The sequence below is a fragment of the Anopheles funestus genome, chromosome 2RL, assembly GCF_943734845.2.
Source record: "Anopheles funestus chromosome 2RL, idAnoFuneDA-416_04, whole genome shotgun sequence".
Taxonomy (NCBI): Eukaryota; Metazoa; Arthropoda; class Insecta; order Diptera; family Culicidae; genus Anopheles; species Anopheles funestus.
The window spans coordinates 54,090,024-54,109,646 of NC_064598.1; the positions used below are offsets into that span (position 1 = coordinate 54,090,024).

Consider the following 19,623-nt stretch of genomic DNA (forward strand, 5'->3'; position numbering starts at 1 on the left):
GTTTTAAATTGTAAGGCATCGGACATGAGCATCCGGTCCACAATACTCGAAGATCGACGATCAAATCTCATCTGAAATATGATTTTTGGGAGCCAAAATTTAAACTTGTTGGTTACTTGATAAAATAAGACTAGTAAGCCATTTTAAAGCAGGATTAATGTGTTTACCATAATTTGAAAAGTACATATTTATTGAAACCACAATTCTCTTTTTGTATTATTTCTCAATTATGTCTTCTTCTTCTTGCCTTTAACGACCTTACAGGTCACGCCGGCCATTTCTGGCTTACTAGACTTATGTTTACCACGTAGCCGGATAGTCAGTCCTTGCTAGGGGGGGGCGGTCCGTATGGGATTTGAACCCGGTCCGGCCGTGTGGACTGGCGCCGTTTATCACATGCACCACCGGACCGCCCACTACTCAATTATGTATAACTTTCAATTAAAATTATACAAATTAAATCGATTTCTTAGTGTTCCTAGGTTAATATTTACGATCATTCATTATGTTTACGTTTGTGCACTGATTCATAAAGCTTAACAAGTTATGATCATTGTCGCACGGTAACCTATAGTTACAAGCAAACATGACGTACATTGTTATGAATTGTCGGTTCTTTCAATCCTAACGATCTGGTACACTACAATCATGTGCATCATTCCTTGAAAAAGGCACACCAGCATGTAAATCATCGTTTCTCCCTTATAGTTGTCCCAAGTATATCTGAGAAGGATTGTTTATCTCTAAGGTTCAGCTTCAGCGGTAGCTTTCTTACCACAGTATAAATCCAATCAACTTCATTTTGATTGAATGATGATTGAATGAAACCGAATGCAATCGAATTGAGCAGCCCAACATACGACACTGAGCGTATGAAACGTCGCAGTTTTTCAACTGCTTCACGGAATCACCGAGCCTGGTCATTCCACTTGCATGCTTGGGATTGACTTGCGGCTAAACCGCACCAACATATGCTGGTTTGCTGCTTGCTGGCCTGTTCTTCTAGCCAATGGCAAATATCTTCATAGAGTACAGGAAGGATTTCTTCCCAAAAAGGAACCGTTCGTTTGTTACCTACGGTACGGAAGCCATCTTCGAAGGAAATATACCACTCTTAAGTACAGACGACATCTAGACCGCAGCTCAGCCGACGTATTTCGTGTACGGTACAGCACCCACAACCGCAACCATGACGTCCACGATGATAATCACACAAACGTGCGGTAAATATGCAAAGTTGCAACCGAAATTCCATCCGAGCGGAAGCAGCAGGGACTGCATCGCGTGGAACGATAACAGCAGGGTTTGGACAAGGATTGCATCGGGGGGAAAATTGCTCGTTTATTACAGTTTTGCAAATGCCAACGACTTGTGAGACCCATTTCGGTTCTGCTGTTGTCGTTGGAAAGTGGTCGTTAAGCTAGAAATCGCTACACTTGCAGCAAAACACCGGGTGTACTTTAAGCCGTTGCTTTACTGTAAAGCCCTTTCACAACATTGAGTTTAGCGCTTTGTAGGAGAGTTTTCCACCGTTTTTATTTTACTCTAATGGTGTTGCTGCTGATGACCGGTATAATCGTAATTGTTTTCAAATAAAATGCTATGCTGAAAAACAATCCTCTTTTTGATACTCCAATTTTCTTGGTACTTACTTTTTTGTTTTGCTTTTTACTTTTTTTCCTTTGACTTTGGTAGTACATTCGTTTAACATGTTTTGCAACGTTTATCATGGTTTGACGCAATTTTTTCATTGCATTTGAACAATGAATGAAATAGGCTGTCATTTATAAACAAACCGGAACCACTTGGCAGACACGTCTATCCTCGAGAAAATTCACCGTTGTGCGGAAATTTGGAAATTGCCCAAAAAATCGATTGACCTATCGCCATCGGCCAAAGCTCAAAGACGACAACTCAAAGGGTCACGGTAATTGGTGAAGGCAGTTCCGGCGAAGAAAACATCGTCCATCATGTGCCCCATGAATAACAGATGAGACTGATTTGTCTTTCTTCATTTTCTCTTGAAGAGCTGTTAGAAATGTTCCGGTAATAGAGCCGGAAGATCGAAAAAAAGCGGGCACCGAAAATCCTAGGACCTCGGGCAAAGAAAAAGTTTCCGTTTTTTACACCAAAGGCACCTTCTGTCGTTTCGCACCAGCGACAAGACGATGTGTCATCACAGAAAAATGAATTCTTTCGCTTTCGTTGCGACAGCACTACATCATCACATTGCCGGCTGTCCAGCCTGGTGGTCTATTCTGTGGCAATCTGGTGGACTATAGAGACTAAGTTTTTATTGAACGTGCAGTCGGAGCACATTGTTGCATGTAGATCGTGATTTGAGGCACGTCTTTCAAACCACAACTTAACGGTTTAATGTGAAAGATCCATTATTTTTCATCCTTAAGATATTTCACAGTCTTTTTTTTAACAGAAGTTATTAATCAAAGTGTTTTTGCTTGCAATAAATATAGTCAATACCAAATCGCAATTTAAATCGCCTAATACCTCTGGCAAGTCGCACTCCTTTTTTACTAAGCAATAAGAGATATGTAAGCTATATGAAATAGAATACATTATCATTATATTTAATTTTGTTCAAGAAAAATAATCTCCTTAGAAGCGTAAAAACACGTCCATATTAAACTTTTAATTATGAAAAACATAAACCATCAATATTCCTACTCACATCTAAAATTAGAGCACGTATACAAATTCAGGATCAAACAGGCTATTTTAAACCTAAACTTGATTTTCATTAGTGTTTAAGTATTTTTTTCTCTACTATACTAAATACTATCTATTTTATTGATTGAAGCTTTGTATCAGAAAGTGAAAACCATAACTTGAAAAATTGGCCTTGAGTAGATGTTTGCTTCGTTCATGCGTGACAGGACATTACTACTGGTATGCACATGATGTAGACAACCCTCGCACAGTTTAATATCAGTGAGTGAGTGCCTTTTAGTGTGAGCATGAACTTTGCGGTTTGATACGGGTAGTGAAAACATTCGTCGGGATATTACCCATCCTATCGTGCGTTCATTCTAACTAATCGGCTTCCGTCGGAGTGGGGGATTTTGCTGGCTGCCTAGTTTTCCAACACGAAACCCGGAACCTTAAATTCCTGACAACTCCATCCCTTTCCACATTCACAATTAACGAAGCACATAAAAGCTTGGGAACCTTGGCTTGGCAAAAGACAAATGAACACGAGTGAGGCCTACACTAGAAACTAAAGTCCTACGGGCTTTACTTTCTCCACGTGTTCCACATACGGTGATTGTTGGGACAATGAGGGAGACAGACAGTACCCTCTATCTCGTTATTTAGAAAACCCGCTGTTTGTCCTGCCTGAGAACTCGATAAGTCCTGCAGGAAATCTCGGCCAGCCAAACTGTCAGAAGTAGTTGTCGGATATTCAAACAACACCTAGTTGACACGGAAAACAACCCGCCATCACCACCTCAACCAACAAATGGCGGCCAACCGCGACTTTTCCGCAAATCTTGTTGTGAACTCGTTTACTCACCCGAGCAGGTGACTGTCGGAGAACTAGCAGGTTCCTTACTACCGGAAAATTGTCGGAAACAATTAGTCCAACTTTCGGTAAACACCATATACTTCTTCAACACAATCCCTCCCGAACTTATGATCCGAGCACGAAAAAGTGAGTACCTACAACCGAACCCCTAGTAAAAGCCATTTTACTACCCCAGTTAACTTCACCAGTTTACAGGTCGTTCGTTGAAAACAGAACCGAGACATAACGACAACAGCGCGTTAAACAGGGCCAATTGTTTAAGCATTTCGGATGAAGACTACTGCTAGAAGAAGGAAAAACAGTTGTTTAATAAAATTGCACCCAATCAAGGAAACCCTGTAAGATCGTAGGAATGTGTTACTCTTAAGTCACTAGACCATGGAAGCTCCTAAGACGCTAAAATCCTTTAAAAAGCATTTCAAATCCAAAGATCTTTTCGTCAGCAACAACAGACAGTCTGTGACAAATGAAATGTATTTCAAGTCATTTTATTCTTTGTGTAATAGCATTTTTGTTTTTGATTTTGAGTTTAAGACATTGAAAATAAAATTTGTTTTGTTTACATTCTGGACAGCTGAAGCTAAAGAATTTGTCTTCAAAAATTCTTGAGACTTTTGGCGATATGTCAGGTTTTCCTTAAAACGAAAATCACACAAAACACTTGTGCGTAACTAAGTTTTCGAGTTCTGATGAAATTCTCAACGCTCATTGCCCCGATTATCAACCCTGTCGGTTGTAATTCGCTGAATATTTCATGTATGTGATACTGTTTACACACGTAATGAATGGGTGGTAATACTTAACTTACGAACGTCATATGACAACCAATTTAAATCTTCTGTAACGCATCACGGTTCAATCACCCAGAAAGAAAAGCTAGGATTTGCAAGAAATTCCATCAATCATTCAACAGAGAGGTATTCCAATTTTAACTCCAAATCCCTAATACAACAATATATATGATTCTTATTTTAAGCCTTTTGCCTTACTAAGTGAACCCTGAATAGGACCCTTTTCTATTGTATTCTAGGAATACAGCTAAGATGGCTAAACGCATATGGGAATGATGATAATGGTACTGTTGTCCATTTTTGATCATTGCCATTGAAAACGTTGACAAACCTTCGGAATGATGCTTGTGTGCGTATTTTATTACTTAGTGACCGGAAATAAAAAATACTCATATGGATCTATAATAAATTTTGAATGATGTCGTTCTATTCGCAAAATGATCATACAAGTTTGTTGTTGTGGCAGTGAACCCTTTTTGCCCGTTTGGTATATTAATGAAGGGAAAAATATAAATGTTTTCCTTTGATACCATACGGTTTATCTTTCTTCAAATTGAAATTAGTAACCGATAAAAAGTACAATTGTTTATATTAAAAGGCACAATTATAAAATTGTGGAATTTTCTCATTAGCTTTTTAAGTTATTTTTCAATAGTAACCACAGATTAGTTTCTTACAGTACACTACAGCAAATACTATATATATTCGATTTTTATTGTATACAACTCTTTCGAATCTAACTAGTTCAAGCCTAGCTCAAATTAATCCAAGAAAGCCACTCCCGATTGTGACGAACCAATATCAAACACACATTAATTAAGCATTCAATTAGTCATTTGCCTACCACATGCCTGCCCTAAACTGTTCCTGCCACATGAAAACACTTTTCCACAGTATGCTGACAATCGGAATGCATAGTAGAGGATAAGAAATAGAGTTTTCCAGCGACGCCCCTCGAAAAGGTAATGACCGTATACGAAAGGATACAAACACTAATGGGACAGAATGGAACGGTAAAAGTAGCAAACCAAGTAGCACGGTGCCCACTTCACTTTCGGTAGTCGAAAGTCTGCATCAACTGCTTCGGCATAATTAATGGCCAAATCGGACACGTTTAGCAAATAGGAAAATTACAGACGACACACGACTTTCGTCCAACACTAACTATATTCCGTGTGAAAATCACCAGCTCCAGAACGATGCTTGTGGTCTTGACCAAATGGAAGTGAAGCTAATTTTCGTTCCTGATCTCTATTTGATGGACGCTAGTTTCAATGCCGATAGGGATCAGACGGCTTTGAGGTACTTGTAGGACGTTCTGGATCGAATTAGGTGATTCCGTTTTACCCAGACCACTCGCTCATCAAAGCATTCTTTCTAAACACAAATCGACAAGAAGGTTTTTTTCTAATTTTCCTGAAAGAGTTCGCTCCTCTTTCAGTACGAATCGTTTTATATCTGCTTATCAGGTATCATGAAATTCCATGTGCTTAAATTAACTTAAAAAGCGATTGGAGACTTCTAACATACTAGTGAACAAAACATATGCAATTAATTAGCGATAAATTGAATTGTCAGTTTAATCTGCCAATAAAAATACCTTTTTCTTATTTCAACCAATCTGCAAAATGCTCCTATAAAACTTCGTCTAAGTTTTTCGGTCAGCGGTCTCAGGATTTTCGTATGAATTTAGTATGAGTATGCTTCCAGCTCTTCTTTAATTAAATATCATCAGTGTTAGGTTTCGACCATGCTATGTTATATGTGCATTATGTTGACCTCATGCTCAAAACTGATCTGCTGTAAATTTGAAGAAAAGCGGCAACACATTTGGCCAGCTGTTTACGGTACAAAACAAACCTTTGCAGACGGTTTGTCGAAAACCAGCAATGAACCGTCGGACGAAAAATTGCCAAACCCATTTTACAGCAGTATCAAAACAGAAGCATTCCGGCCAATAGTTTGGTGAGCCGAAAAGTTGATAAATAAAATTGCTTATTAAACATTAATTTCATTTTGTGCCACATTCCAACCACACCTCAGTCCGGAGAAAATTTTGCTATTTTTCTAACCGAACGCGACCAAGCTGAATGTGGGACCATTTGTTGAATTGGCAGCTGCTTTAGAGTGCCGGGTTGGACTACCTACTGAAAGCAAATTTCAATAGGAAATAAGTTTCTTCTTCAAAACCGTAGAAGTGCTTGGCAGACTGGTTGAATGCTAAGAGAATCCAAATAAAAAAGGAAATCAGTTTTGGACCCTTCCAGAGAAACGGCAAACAGAACCAACCCTTGTGGATAGTATTGTCCGTGGGTAAAACTTATACAGCAAAACAAAAAAATTCTCTAAAATGGAATTTGTCTTCTTACACCAAAGTTTACCGAATATAAAATTCACTAGCCTACAACAAACGTTTTCTGGACGTTGCGTTCGAAAAGGTAAACATTAAAACTGAAATTCCGAAACCTCTGCAAATATAGTATACTGTGGGGTTTTAATGATAACTTTAACTCCATCTCGATGAATGTTTACTATTACCAAACATTCAATTATTAATCTAGTTGACTCTCGTTTATTATGATCAACATTTGATTCCGTTTAATTACAAAAGAACAAATCATAAGATTTCATAGATGGAATAAAGTTCTTCTAGAGTTAACCATCTACATCTTAATCCCGATTGTAAAATAATCCCGACCTTGTATAACGTAACACAACACACTTCATTTCCAACTAAATCTTCTGAAAAGTTCGTTAACAGTTATTGCAAAAACAAATTTCCGGATGAAATTTTGAAAATATATGCGACCAAATAATAGAATATTTGTGCGTAGATCATTGCCATTCTTTAACCAATGATGAACAACATATTGGAAGACGTGACCCCATGTCATGACTTCATCTATAGCATACTTGAATGAAATGATTAGGAACTTCATTCAACTAGCGGTTATTGTTTAATCATCAGTAAAGGTATACATGTCTTGCTATGCAACATGCATGGAATACTAATGAATAATTGATTGGTATGAATTATTATTCTGGAACGTGATCACGTATAATTAATTGATTTTCACCATATAGTATCGATAAATATATATTTCAATTCAATGGAAGTTTTATATCGAGTGTAATCTTACTTTCTCAGCAAATATAACTAAATTAGACGACAAACTTACCAACACGTATACGGCGAACGGCATCACGACAACGGCCACTAGCAGATCAGCTATCGCCAACGACACTATAAAATAATTGGTCACTGTCTGTAAGGTTCGTTCGCGGCAAACAGCCAATATCACCAGCACATTTCCAAACAGAGTCAGAATCGGGAACAGCACTAGTATCAGGCACCAGTAGTGATACTCTTTCACTGTAAGTAGACAAGATGATAAAGTTACACGCTTAGTTGAAAATTTAGTACATCAATATTCCGTAGGAGAAACGATCTACTGTCAGAATTCAAGTAAAGTGTAAGTATTCATTCTGCACTAGATGTCGAATGTAATTAAACCTTCCTCACTCTCTCATTTACTTCATAAACTATCTAAAGCATTCATTGGAAACTAACTACAGCACTCGCAACTAGGCTCGGCTTTCCTGTTGACGTGATGTTCCAGCAAGATCACAAATCATATCGAACCAAGAGACGAAAGCATGTGACCTAGTTAGCGACTACACCGGACACTTAGTTGTTCGTTGGATGGCACTCCCGTCCGTTGTCTAGACATCGTCTACAAATCTCACGGGGGAAGCGCTTGTGGTGTTCGCCTGTACAAAGTAATTACAATCTTTGCCCATCACTTGAGGTCCGCGATATTAAGGGTTAACTAGGATCACAAGTGAGAAAGTAAACGATTAACGGGAGAGTCGGGTAGGACACGATTAGCGCGAGAAATGCGTAGGTGCGTTAGAAAGGATAGGTGCGTGAGCGGAAGCTTACCAAAGAGCGAGAATACGATAGGGAGATCGTTATTGATATAAAATAGGTGTCCGATCGTACAAGCCCTCTCTCGGTTTCAGTTCCTACGTGTGCGAACAACCAATCTACTGTGACTTAATTAAAAGTTCAAATAAGAAACGTGCAAATAAATTGTAGAACCCTACAAATTGGTGACCCCGACGTGATCTGAAGCGCGCGGTGAAAAGTGTCGCGATTGGTGCAATCAAGTGCTAAGTGCTTCGCTGGTGAATAGAAGATTCGACAACAGCCTTTGCCAACGCACATCACTATCCAACCTTTCTGGCGGATCGCATCCCATCATATTATCGCGCTACAGCCATAGGACTGGAACAAACACACACACATTTGTGTAACGAGACATTAAGGAGAGCGCAGCGCGTTACAGATTAGACGATGCACGATCATTACTGAGAATCCCGTAAACGCCACGCATCGTGTGAATGTCATCGTGAAACCCGCATTCCCAACCATGCGGTAGTCCATATTGTGAGTGTCGCAAAGCAAATTTCGCACGGGTTATTTTTCGTTGAGGAAGTCCTACGAAGCGGGAAGAAGCCAGTCCTCCGAAAAACCAACGAATGACACACGTTACAACGCCGGAGCTACATCGTAATAGTTTTTTCCGTGTGAAGGACAAGACGGAGAAAGCATCGTGATCTGCCAAATTAAGCACAACGTGGAGCAGCCATCGCGATCTCCTATATGACGAACAACGTGGAGCAGCCATCGCGATCTCCTATATGACGAACAACGTGGAGCAGCCATCGCGATCTCCTATATGACGAACAACGTGGAGCAGCCATCGCGATCACCTATATGACAAACCACGTGGGCCAGCCATCGTGGACGACGTGTAAAATCCTTCATCGGAGCAGCCATCGTGGATGACGTCTTGAGTTTCTTTTTGTTGGTGCAGCATCATCTGCATTGCATGGTCTACGACGCCGCAGCCGCCATCGATAACAACGGGCTGAGAACCTCGTGGTAACCACCGGATGCTCCCGCAATACGCCACAACATCGGTGAGCTCGTTCCTTTATTTTCTTACTATCACGTATTTTTCTCGATTATTATAATTTTATAACATTTCCGAAATCATAAGATGTTTTCTCACCCGCGTTAAATTTTATCTGCCTATCTTTATACATTTACATATACATGCATAATTGTTACGGTATACTTTGTGCACATTACAATCAATTTCATCATACGATTTTTTTTAAATTTTTTTTTGTATATTAAAATAACAATTCAATAGTGCAAGCAATATAGCGAAAATTAGTTACAAACAATTTTTTTTTTATTAGATAGGGAATATTTGTAAACCCAAAAATGTCAAAGAACGAAAGTGATGATAAGAACGTTGGTCCTAGTGCAATTCCAGTGCAAGCCACGGCGCCGTCACCGGTGGCGAGAACGATAGAACCGGAAAATTCTCATTTGGTTATTGAAAAGATTTCTACAAAGCTGCCAAGTTTTTGGGAAGACGCTCCAACCGCATGGTTTGTGGCAGCGGAAGCTGAGTTCGACGTTTCAAACGTTACAAGGGAACGCTCGAAATATTCACATGTTCTAAGCGTGCTCCCGAAAAACGTCTTGCCAAAAATAATGGACATAATAACTACGCCATTACCAACCAACCCGTACTCATATTTAAAAAGCCAACTGCTAGAAAGGCTCAATGTGAGCGAAGAACAGCGGATCACTCAGCTGTTGTATCATGTACAAATGGGTGATCGTAGTCCGTCTGATTTCTATAGACACATGGTTCAGTTGGCCGGCGATTCTGCAAACCTCACTTCCGAGCTTATTCGCAAGCTTTGGTTATCAAGGTTGCCAAAAACTATCGAAGTAGCACTCATTGCCGTCGGAAGCCGAGAAATCAATGAGCTGATTAAAATCGCAGACAGGCTATGGGAAGCAACCCAAGCCGGAGCGGTATCATCAATCGTAGGCGTTTCTTCTAGTGAAAGCTCGGGAAGAAATCCCTCGAATGAAACTACGATGTTAAGACAGGAAATTTCTGAACTACGTAACACACTAAGGAGACTTTCCCTAAGAACAGGAAATAATAGAGGACGACAGCGAGACAGATCTCAGAGTCGAAACCGTGGTAGGACTCCATCACAGGTTCGAAAGCACCCTATGTGCTATTTTCATTTTCGTTTTGGTGAAGAAGCACGAAAGTGCCAAAAACCGTGCAACTTTATGCAGCAAAAAAACTAATTTGCTCAACGGTGCCGGGCAACCCGAGAGCAACATTAGGCTCCTATCGTCTTTTCATTGACGATGAAGAAACCAAATTCACTTTCCTTGTGGATACAGGAGCCGACGTGTCCGTCTTACCGTTCAATCTGTTTGGCATAGTAAATAAACAAACGGAAAATTTACTAGTAGCAGCTAATGGTAGCCCTATTGCTACCTATGGAACCAAGATGCTACAAGTAAGTCTTGGCCTCAGAAGAGTGTTTATGCACTGTTTTATACTGGCTGAAGTAAACCGACCAATTATAGGGGCTGATTTTTTGGCGAAACACGATTTGTGGGTCGATTTAAAAAGAAAAAGGTTGATCGATCATTTTACAGGTCAAGAAACGATCGCAACCATCGCTTTGGTGGATACACCAACACCTAAAAACTGGATGATCGAATCAAGCGAATTTGGAGATATTTTTAAACAATATCCAACCTTAAGGGATCCACCAGATTACAAAAAACCAGTTAGGCACTCGATAGTACATCATATCGAAACCAAAGGAAGCTTGCCATTTGCAAAACCCCGCCGTCTGGATCCGAAGAAGCTCAAGATTGCCAAAGCAGAATTTCAACATATGTTAGATCTAGGAATCTGCAGAGTCTCCTCATCGCCAACTTGTTCACCGCTACACATGGTACCCAAACCTGATTCAGATTGGAGACCTTGTGGCGATTATAGGCGTTTAAATGCCATCACAATACCTGATCGTTATCCGATCCCCCACGTGCAGGATTTTACGATGAACTTGGATGGTTGCAAATTCTTTTCTAAGTTGGATATTATACGGGCGTATCACATCATACCCGTTGCCGAGGAAGACATCCATAAAACGGCGATAACCACGCCATTCGGATTATTTGAGTTTCTGAGGATGCCTTTCGGACTTAGAAATGCAAGCCAATGTTTTCAACGTCTCATGAATAATATTTTTCATGATTTAGATTTCGTATTTGTATACATAGATGACATCCTAATAGCTAGTTCATCGCGTGAATCCCATTTAGAACACTTGCATATTGTTCTAAAACGTTTAACGGATCATGATATAAAACTAAAGCCATCAAAATGCGTTCTTGGTGTGAATGAAATAGAATTCCTTAGCCACACTATTTCCGCGAAAGGGATAAGACCATCGTCGGAAAAAATACTGGCAATTCAAAATTTTCCATCACCATGCACGGTGAAACAGCTTCAAAGGGTTTTGGGAATGGTGAATTATTATCACCGTTTCATTCCCAACATCTCCGATAAGCTAAGAGTCCTGCACCAATCAGTAAAAGACCATAGCAAAAATAAAAAAGCCAAATTTGAATGGTCCGATGCGAGTGAGCAAGCACTAAACCTAATAAAGAAGGAACTTTCAAACGCCACCATGCTCGTGCATCCGAAAAGTGATGCCACGTACACACTAACAACAGACGCTTCAAATGTCGCTGTAGGGGCAGTGTTACAACAAATTAGTGAAGGCATTTTGGAACCTCTTGCGTTTTTTTCTAAAACAATGACGCCCACGGAACAGAGGTATTCCACATTCGATAGAGAATTACTTGCTATCACTCTTGGAATAAAGCATTTCCGGCACTTCTTAGAAGGTAGATCGTTCACGGTTTATACAGATCACAAACCATTGATCCATGCCCTAACTTCAAAAACGGAAAAATCTCCAAGACAATGCCGACAACTAGACTTTATTTCACAATTTACAACAGATATAAAATACATCACTGGCGAGAGCAACGTAGTGGCGGATGCCTTATCCCGAATAGGAGAAACAAATGGAATCACAGACCTCACTTATGAAACAATAGCAAAACAACAGGAGGAAGACGAACAGCTACAAAAGTTATTACAAGGCTCCGAGGCAAACTCCAAATTCAAATTAAATAAATTAATATTGGATAAAAACACACTGATATTCGAGTCATCGACCGGACAGAATAGGTTGTATGTTCCCCAATCTCTAAGGAGATGTACTTTTGACAGCCTGCACAACCTATCGCATCCGGGCATTCGTGCCTCACGCAAATTGGTATCCGAAAGATTCTTCTGGCCGTCCATGAACAAGGACGTGGGAAATTGGACTCGTGCATGCATTGGATGCCAAAAAGCCAAAATTTGTCGACATACTCGCTCGCCTTCAGAAGAATTACCAATTCCAAAAGGAAGGTTTGAGCACGTGCACATGGACATCGTTGGTCCATTGCCACCATCCGAAGAGAAGAGCTACTTACTGACCATTGTGGACCGTTTTACTCGTTGGCCGGAATGCTACCCGATGTCTGATATTTCAGCTAAAACACTAGCTGAAACATTCGTCAGGAACTATATTCCGCGGTTTGGTTGTCCATCTACGATAACAACGGATAGAGGTAGACAATTTCAGTCCAGACTTTTTGAAGAGTTAACAAGGTTGCTTGGAACACATCACATAAAGACGACTGCTTATCACCCTCAAGCCAATGGAATGGTTGAAAGGTTCCATCGACATCTAAAAGGAGCGTTAAAAGCCTGTGAAGACACTGCGCATTGGATTTCTCGATTGCCGTTGATACTGTTGGGCATTCGAGTGGCTTACAGAGATTCATTAAGAGGCTCGCCAGCAGAGATGGTATACGGAGAAAGTTTGCGACTTCCTGCCGAAGTATTCATACCATCTGCTGCAAAATCCGTTGAGGACGTACCTGAATTTGTTCAGGATTTAAAAGAAGCATTAAGGTACATCGAACCGAATCCACCAAAACCCAAACACACAACTACGGTTTATTTACCAAAAACCCTGCAAACCTGTAAACATGTTTTCGTACGGGTAGATAAAGTAAAAACGGGTTTACAAGCACCGTATGAAGGACCTTACGAGGTAGTGCGGCGGTGCAGAAAATTTTTCACGGTCAAAATTAAAGACAAGAATGAATCAATTTCGATTGATCGACTCAAACCTGCTTTCGAGATGGAAGGTGTTTCCAAAACAGGCAAAACCACATATAACCGAAAATGTGTTCACTTTGCACATAACTAAAAGAAATTTCAAATTAAGAGATAAACAATCTCACAGTTCCTTTTCTATCGTAACTCCGTCACTGGGGGGGAGTCCTGTGGTGTTCGCCTGTACAAAGTAATTACAATCTTTGCCCATCACTTGAGGTCCGCGATATTAAGGGTTAACTAGGATCACAAGTGAGAAAGTAAACGATTAACGGGAGAGTCGGGTAGGACACGATTAGCGCGAGAAATGCGTAGGTGCGTTAGAAAGGATAGGTGCGTGAGCGGAAGCTTACCAAAGAGCGAGAATACGATAGGGAGATCGTTATTGATATAAAATAGGTGTCCGATCGTACAAGCCCTCTCTCGGTTTCAGTTCCTACGTGTGCGAACAACCAATCTACTGTGACTTAATTAAAAGTTCAAATAAGAAACGTGCAAATAAATTGTAGAACCCTACACGCTCTTATCACCTCTGTACCATTACTCGGACGATGCAGTAAAGTCTCGACAATTCCTAAAGCTCAAACGCAAACTAACTGAGAATCTAACCCGAGCGAAACATCTGACTGCTCGCAAAGCACCCTCCATCTCAGGAACGGAAGGAAAGATAAATACTCACATTTTATTCCATTCGTAAACACAGAATTATGACATCTCAATATTAATAAATCTTCTTGCGCGGCTCATGGTAGCGGTGGTTTCTCTACCGCAGTCATTCCACTATGTCAGACCCTACAGTGCTTTTCCGCTGTGCAAACGATATTGCCAGAGGTACTCTCGAAAGCAACATTCCATCGCAACGAACGAGTCAGCTAACCGAGCTGACGGAACACTATACCTACTGCTCGAAATTTCGATAAAGCAGGTAGGCCGAATCCTTGTAACCAGAGCCGGTACCGGTTATCTGCCGCAGGAAGTAGGCACGGTAAGCGAACGTACCGAACGTAACGTTTGCGCCACCATGCTCAACATCGACGACTGAGGAGTGTTGAACCGGGCGGAAGTAATATAAATACAAAACCCCGTTTCAACATCCCTCCGGTACGGGACTTTGGTTTCAAGGCTGTTTGGCGTGCGAAAAGTCATGGAAAATTAGGTTTGTAGCGCAGATTGCACGAAACACAAGAGCACGGTGGTGTCCCATGAGACCTTACAGAGGCAATGCGGAATTTTACCTACTCAAGTCCACCGAAAACGGTCGGTTATTTGGGCTGTGCCCAACTCCACTCGTACTCACTACCGGAAGAAGTAAACCAGACGCGAAATGTGTGAATGTGTGTAACCGGATAAATGAAAACATGATTCAAAACCTTCAACGTGAGCTTAGCATTGAAAGTTGTGTTTGAAGTTTACGTTAATAAGATTTCTTCCCATAGTACTTTTCGTGCAGTACATGGTATATCGCTACCCTTGAGGGCATTCACAAGCAGAATAAAACATTCAACATTCGCTGCATACTCCAATGTAGGCAGTTTCTTACACTCTTTAATGCCCGGGATTGTAGCACTAGCCGTATATTCGTTTCCTCTTGAGCAAAGGAAAAAGGGTACGAATTCAATGTGAAGCTTCCGACCAAGATGCCTAAATAAACTACTCACTTTGTTACAACACACTGCTGCGGGCTTTTCAGCACAATCGAACGTCTACGAGCTAATCGAGGTGTTCATTTTTCAACCCCTAAACAAGAGGCTGCTCAGTGTGGCAATAGAAGCAATGCGGTTTCTAACAGTGACGGCTTACGATCGTGTGGAGTGTTTCTGCTTAGCGCCATCGTTACCAGAGCGTTACTAGTGAAGTTCATTCGGTTTAATCATCTCAAATTGATTCGTTCAGCCCCTGTCATTAGAGCGAAATGGTGTGAACAAACGTTACTTTTTACAAAAATAAAATTTTGTCTCCACACTTTTTGCGCTTCTTTTTTCACTAATTCAATTCTTCCGAAAGATTAATCTTTGCTGGTGCATCAGTGTTGGTAAACCACTCCTAATTAGCGTTTTATAAGATTTCATTTCTGCTTGACCATCTCCATGAAAGCTTCTACATTTTTCTTGGGCAATGTGTTTTGTCAAACCAACGTGTTGGAGATAATCTCTCAATTTCGCCTCAAATAAAATGGTCACAACGACGTTCGCCATGGTAACCGTGGATTGCGAGAACTGAGTACAAATCATCATCATCCTCATCTCATAGAGTGTCACAGTACCGTTTCCTCTACTATGGACCGAAGTAAACATAAATAAATAAAAATAAAATGTACAGTGTATCGCCACAGTCCGAGGACATTGAAGTACATTTATAATTATAATTTATTCAGCAGATTAGGAAAATGAATTCAATTTCACAAGCACAAGCACAGCATTTCAGCGAAATGGATGGATCAGGTAAAAAACGAACATCCTCCAGTTCGGACCTCCTCTTTCTTGGGTGAGGCAATGAATCAACGTGGACAAGTAGTCTGAATGGACAAGAATAAAACATGCGAACGGTTTCGAGCTTTTTTCGCTTTTTTTGTTTTCATTTTCGTTTTTTCTCCAAAAACCTATCGTCGAACAACTAACTGTTCGTCAAGAATCCAGCTGAGACTTTTTATACCGCGCTTTGCTCTATGCTGTGATGAAAACATGAGAACATCTTCTTTTCCAAGAAACACTAAAGCAATTTCGTCCTTGTCAAACGCTCATCTTGTTAGCATCCCACGAGACCTTTAAAGAAGGGAAGAATTTGGAACAATTTCAACGCCAGTGTTTTGTGTGTCTCGATTGTATGTTCTTAGAAGTTTATTTAGTGGCTCGCAAAGTCCGACGTGAATTGGCTGAAAACTAAGCTCGAAATTCAAACCTCCAGATTACCTATCGTTTCTGAAGATTCCGGTTGCTGGTCGTAAGCCTTGTGCATTCTCTTGATGTATTTTTTATAAAGGTTTCCTTTTAATTTATTGTCTATTTTAAACATACAGTTTTCAATACCAACTCAAGCTGTTGGTGTTGATCAACTTAAAAAATAATTTATTTTATTGTAAATTTGTTGTTATTTTGTGTTAGAAACTGTACTAACCAGTCTTAACAAATAACAAAAATCATTCGACTCTAATATAAAGAAAAAGAAAAGTTAATCTAAATTTGTCTTCGGATTATTTCATCCATAACGACTTAGCGATTACGAAAGATATTTCCATGAAAAAAGCAACCAAAATTTCAACCATCAAAAGGTTATTGGCTGCTGCCAAGCTAACAACGCCTTCATTCGAAAGGTGTTGATTTTTGGCATTTCGTTCACTGTCCGTAACCTACACCCAGTTTCATACTAGCTTATTAAAGAAGACAGACCAGGACTAATCAAATTTGGTAAATTTTACTTTCCTTTTTACTACCCATCCTAGCCAAACTCTTGCCGGTTGACTTAATTCAATTATTAATTAAACGCAAGGATTGCTCTGCAAATTGACGATGAATATTTCCCCGGGAATCAATCTTCTCGTCTCTCGCCAGGTGTGAGATAGCGGAAAACTTTAAATCTCCCCGGAAAATGAAGCCCATCCGCTATCCATCTATTCATTTCAGCGCGAACGAAAATCCCATAACGCTTGATATTGTTACAGCCTTAGCACGGATGGAGAAAATTAGGAAGCTAAAGTGTAATCCGTCCCGGGGCCAATTTCAGGCACGGTTTTTTTGGGACCTAACTGTTGCTATTGGAGATGAGTTTTTTGGTGTTTTGCTGTAAAGTTATACGAACAGATCGACAATAGTTGTTTCACAACAACGCGGGTGAAACCCTTTATTACGTAGATTATTAACCATTTTTTAACGATAAAATAGCAAATTAGTTATTGAAATCAATTTCAAATATCTGTGATATAATTTTCCAGTTCAAAATCTTTACCGACATTAATAATTACTTAAACGGATTGTTTTACAACACTCAGGTTTTAAAATTATAAAACAGTTGAATGCAAAACAATGTTTTAAAATATTTCTTTACAATGCGATATTTGAAATAAAAGCTAGCAACAAAAACATTACAAAGAGAAAACAGCATAATCTTTTAAAACATAAATAACAATTTATATTTTGCTTACATTTTGACTCATCATAACTCATTTTCCAAAGAGTAAAATATTCTTCGTAAAATACGCCTCATCTCAACCGTACTGTAGGATCAATATCTGGATCTTTAAGGGTATAAAGCGGAAATTAAAATTCTTTGCATTCTACAAACAATGGATGGTAAGATGTGTGGTCTGGGCGTTGATAAAGGAAGATTATCCATGCTACAACACAACAGTACAATATTGCCTTGAATCCTTATTAATTTCCTGTGTATAGAAAATATGCATGAGTATGTAAGAGTAATGTATAATTTACATACTTTTCTTCCATTTCCATTGTAAGTAAATTCTCCAAAGTTCCTCCTCTTATGTTCAAGTTGAAAGAATTCTTAAAAAGCTTTCACATTTTATTTCTACGAGTTTATAGTGCAGTTCATTGGCACTCGTTGTAACCATGGTTCACTCCTCTGAGACTTCTTTAGTACAGCTTTCTCTAAAATTTGCTTTAAAATGCTTTCAACATTATTTTGAATGAACTTGAAACGCTAGGTATCCGGAGCAGACAGAACTCGTGCGGCACCAATTATACAAACTCCATTAACCATTTCACCCGAACTGATGCCGAATTTCTCTGCACCCTTTAGTTTTGTAACCGGTTTCAAGTTTCCCTCGAGTTTTGTAAGCTCAATTTGCAGAAAGTGGAGTAGTAAAACATTTGAGAAGACAACCACAATTGGAACTAAAAACATCAAAATAGAACCCGTTGACATGGACACAGCTGAGAAACTTACTAATGTCAGCAAGAAATTCTCTTTGCCACCGTGCAATGTATCTTGCAGGACCATATTCAGCAGAAGAGTGATATTTTTGCCTCGGTCCCGGCAAACCAAACCACTCGAGTGACAGATACACACCAGCATCCGGAGCAGTCAGCAACATCGCTTATCGTGCCTACTGCTGGACACTGGTAAAGACCGTGAACCCAAATGGCCATCCCAGTGACTATCATAGAGTCTGTCTGTGCCAACCCTTTGAAAGCTTTTTGCATCCAAGTGCTGCTGCAACCCAAAAAAGCCCATTAACACGCATGGCGCTGGCTCGTTGAAAATAATTTTAATTTATTTCATGCAGAGAACTCATCTTCATTTTAATTAACCGCTTGGATGCTGCCCTAGGCACAGTTGCTTCATCTCGCTTCCTCATTCTATATTTCCCTTTCGCTACGTTGTCCTTCCCTTCTTTCTGCTTACACTAAAGCGCACATTTCCTCCACTGCTCATTCATGCCACGGTACATTTTTACCTTCCGCATTGTCCAACAAATTTACAACATTATGCTACCATTATTTCATGGTGAAGCGGACTCTTGTTATCATTGCTTGCTCCACCAAATGGAAAACGAAATGAAAATTCACCGAGTTTTCCTTTGCCCCTACATTGCCAACCGTGAAGGGCAAGGAACAACACTGACCGCCATTAGGTAGTATAAATATTTACCTTCCATCAGTTTCAGGTCATATTCATGTTCGTTCTAGCTCACGACTCAACTAAATCGTACGCTTTCATCAAATCATCATCTCAAAAAGCTAAATTTAAACATTTTACTACCTGTTGAGTGCAACGGCTGCACAATAACAGGTAGTACTGAACCTTCGCACATGCACCGTGAAGGTTCCACAATCAGATGAATAATGAAAATTAACTCTCTAACTTCTCAACTGTGCAACTTTTAATATCTTAAGTACAGAAGCGATGGATGAGGAGAACTTAAAATATTTTGCGAATATTTTTTTATATTACTACTGTGTGTTGGCTATTTGTGTTTCTCATTGTAATTTCACTACTGCATCATCGTCTCTTCACTCATGTTAATCACTAAAAGCTTTTCCCCATAACGGTTTAACAAGAGAAAGAAAAAAAACAGCTGGGCTTTCATTTTGAAAAAGGAAACAACATCTCAACCAACTCGTGATGAAACATCAAGCATTTAGAGTCGTCTGCTTGATGGTGGGAAACAAGTTTTACGTGCACCATTTAT

The 19,623-nt window shown here is 39.8% G+C and overlaps 1 protein-coding gene across 1 annotated transcript in view; it reads right to left on the reverse strand.

Moving 5' to 3' along the window:
* LOC125764143 (dopamine D2-like receptor) overlaps positions 1–19,623 on the reverse strand; it is a 140,755-nt gene that overhangs the window by 88,562 nt on the left and 32,570 nt on the right. The window contains exon 3 of the mRNA XM_049428053.1: positions 7,515–7,708. Within this exon, the coding sequence (XP_049284010.1) occupies positions 7,515–7,708 (194 nt within the window). The remainder of the gene's footprint in view (positions 1–7,514; positions 7,709–19,623) is intronic.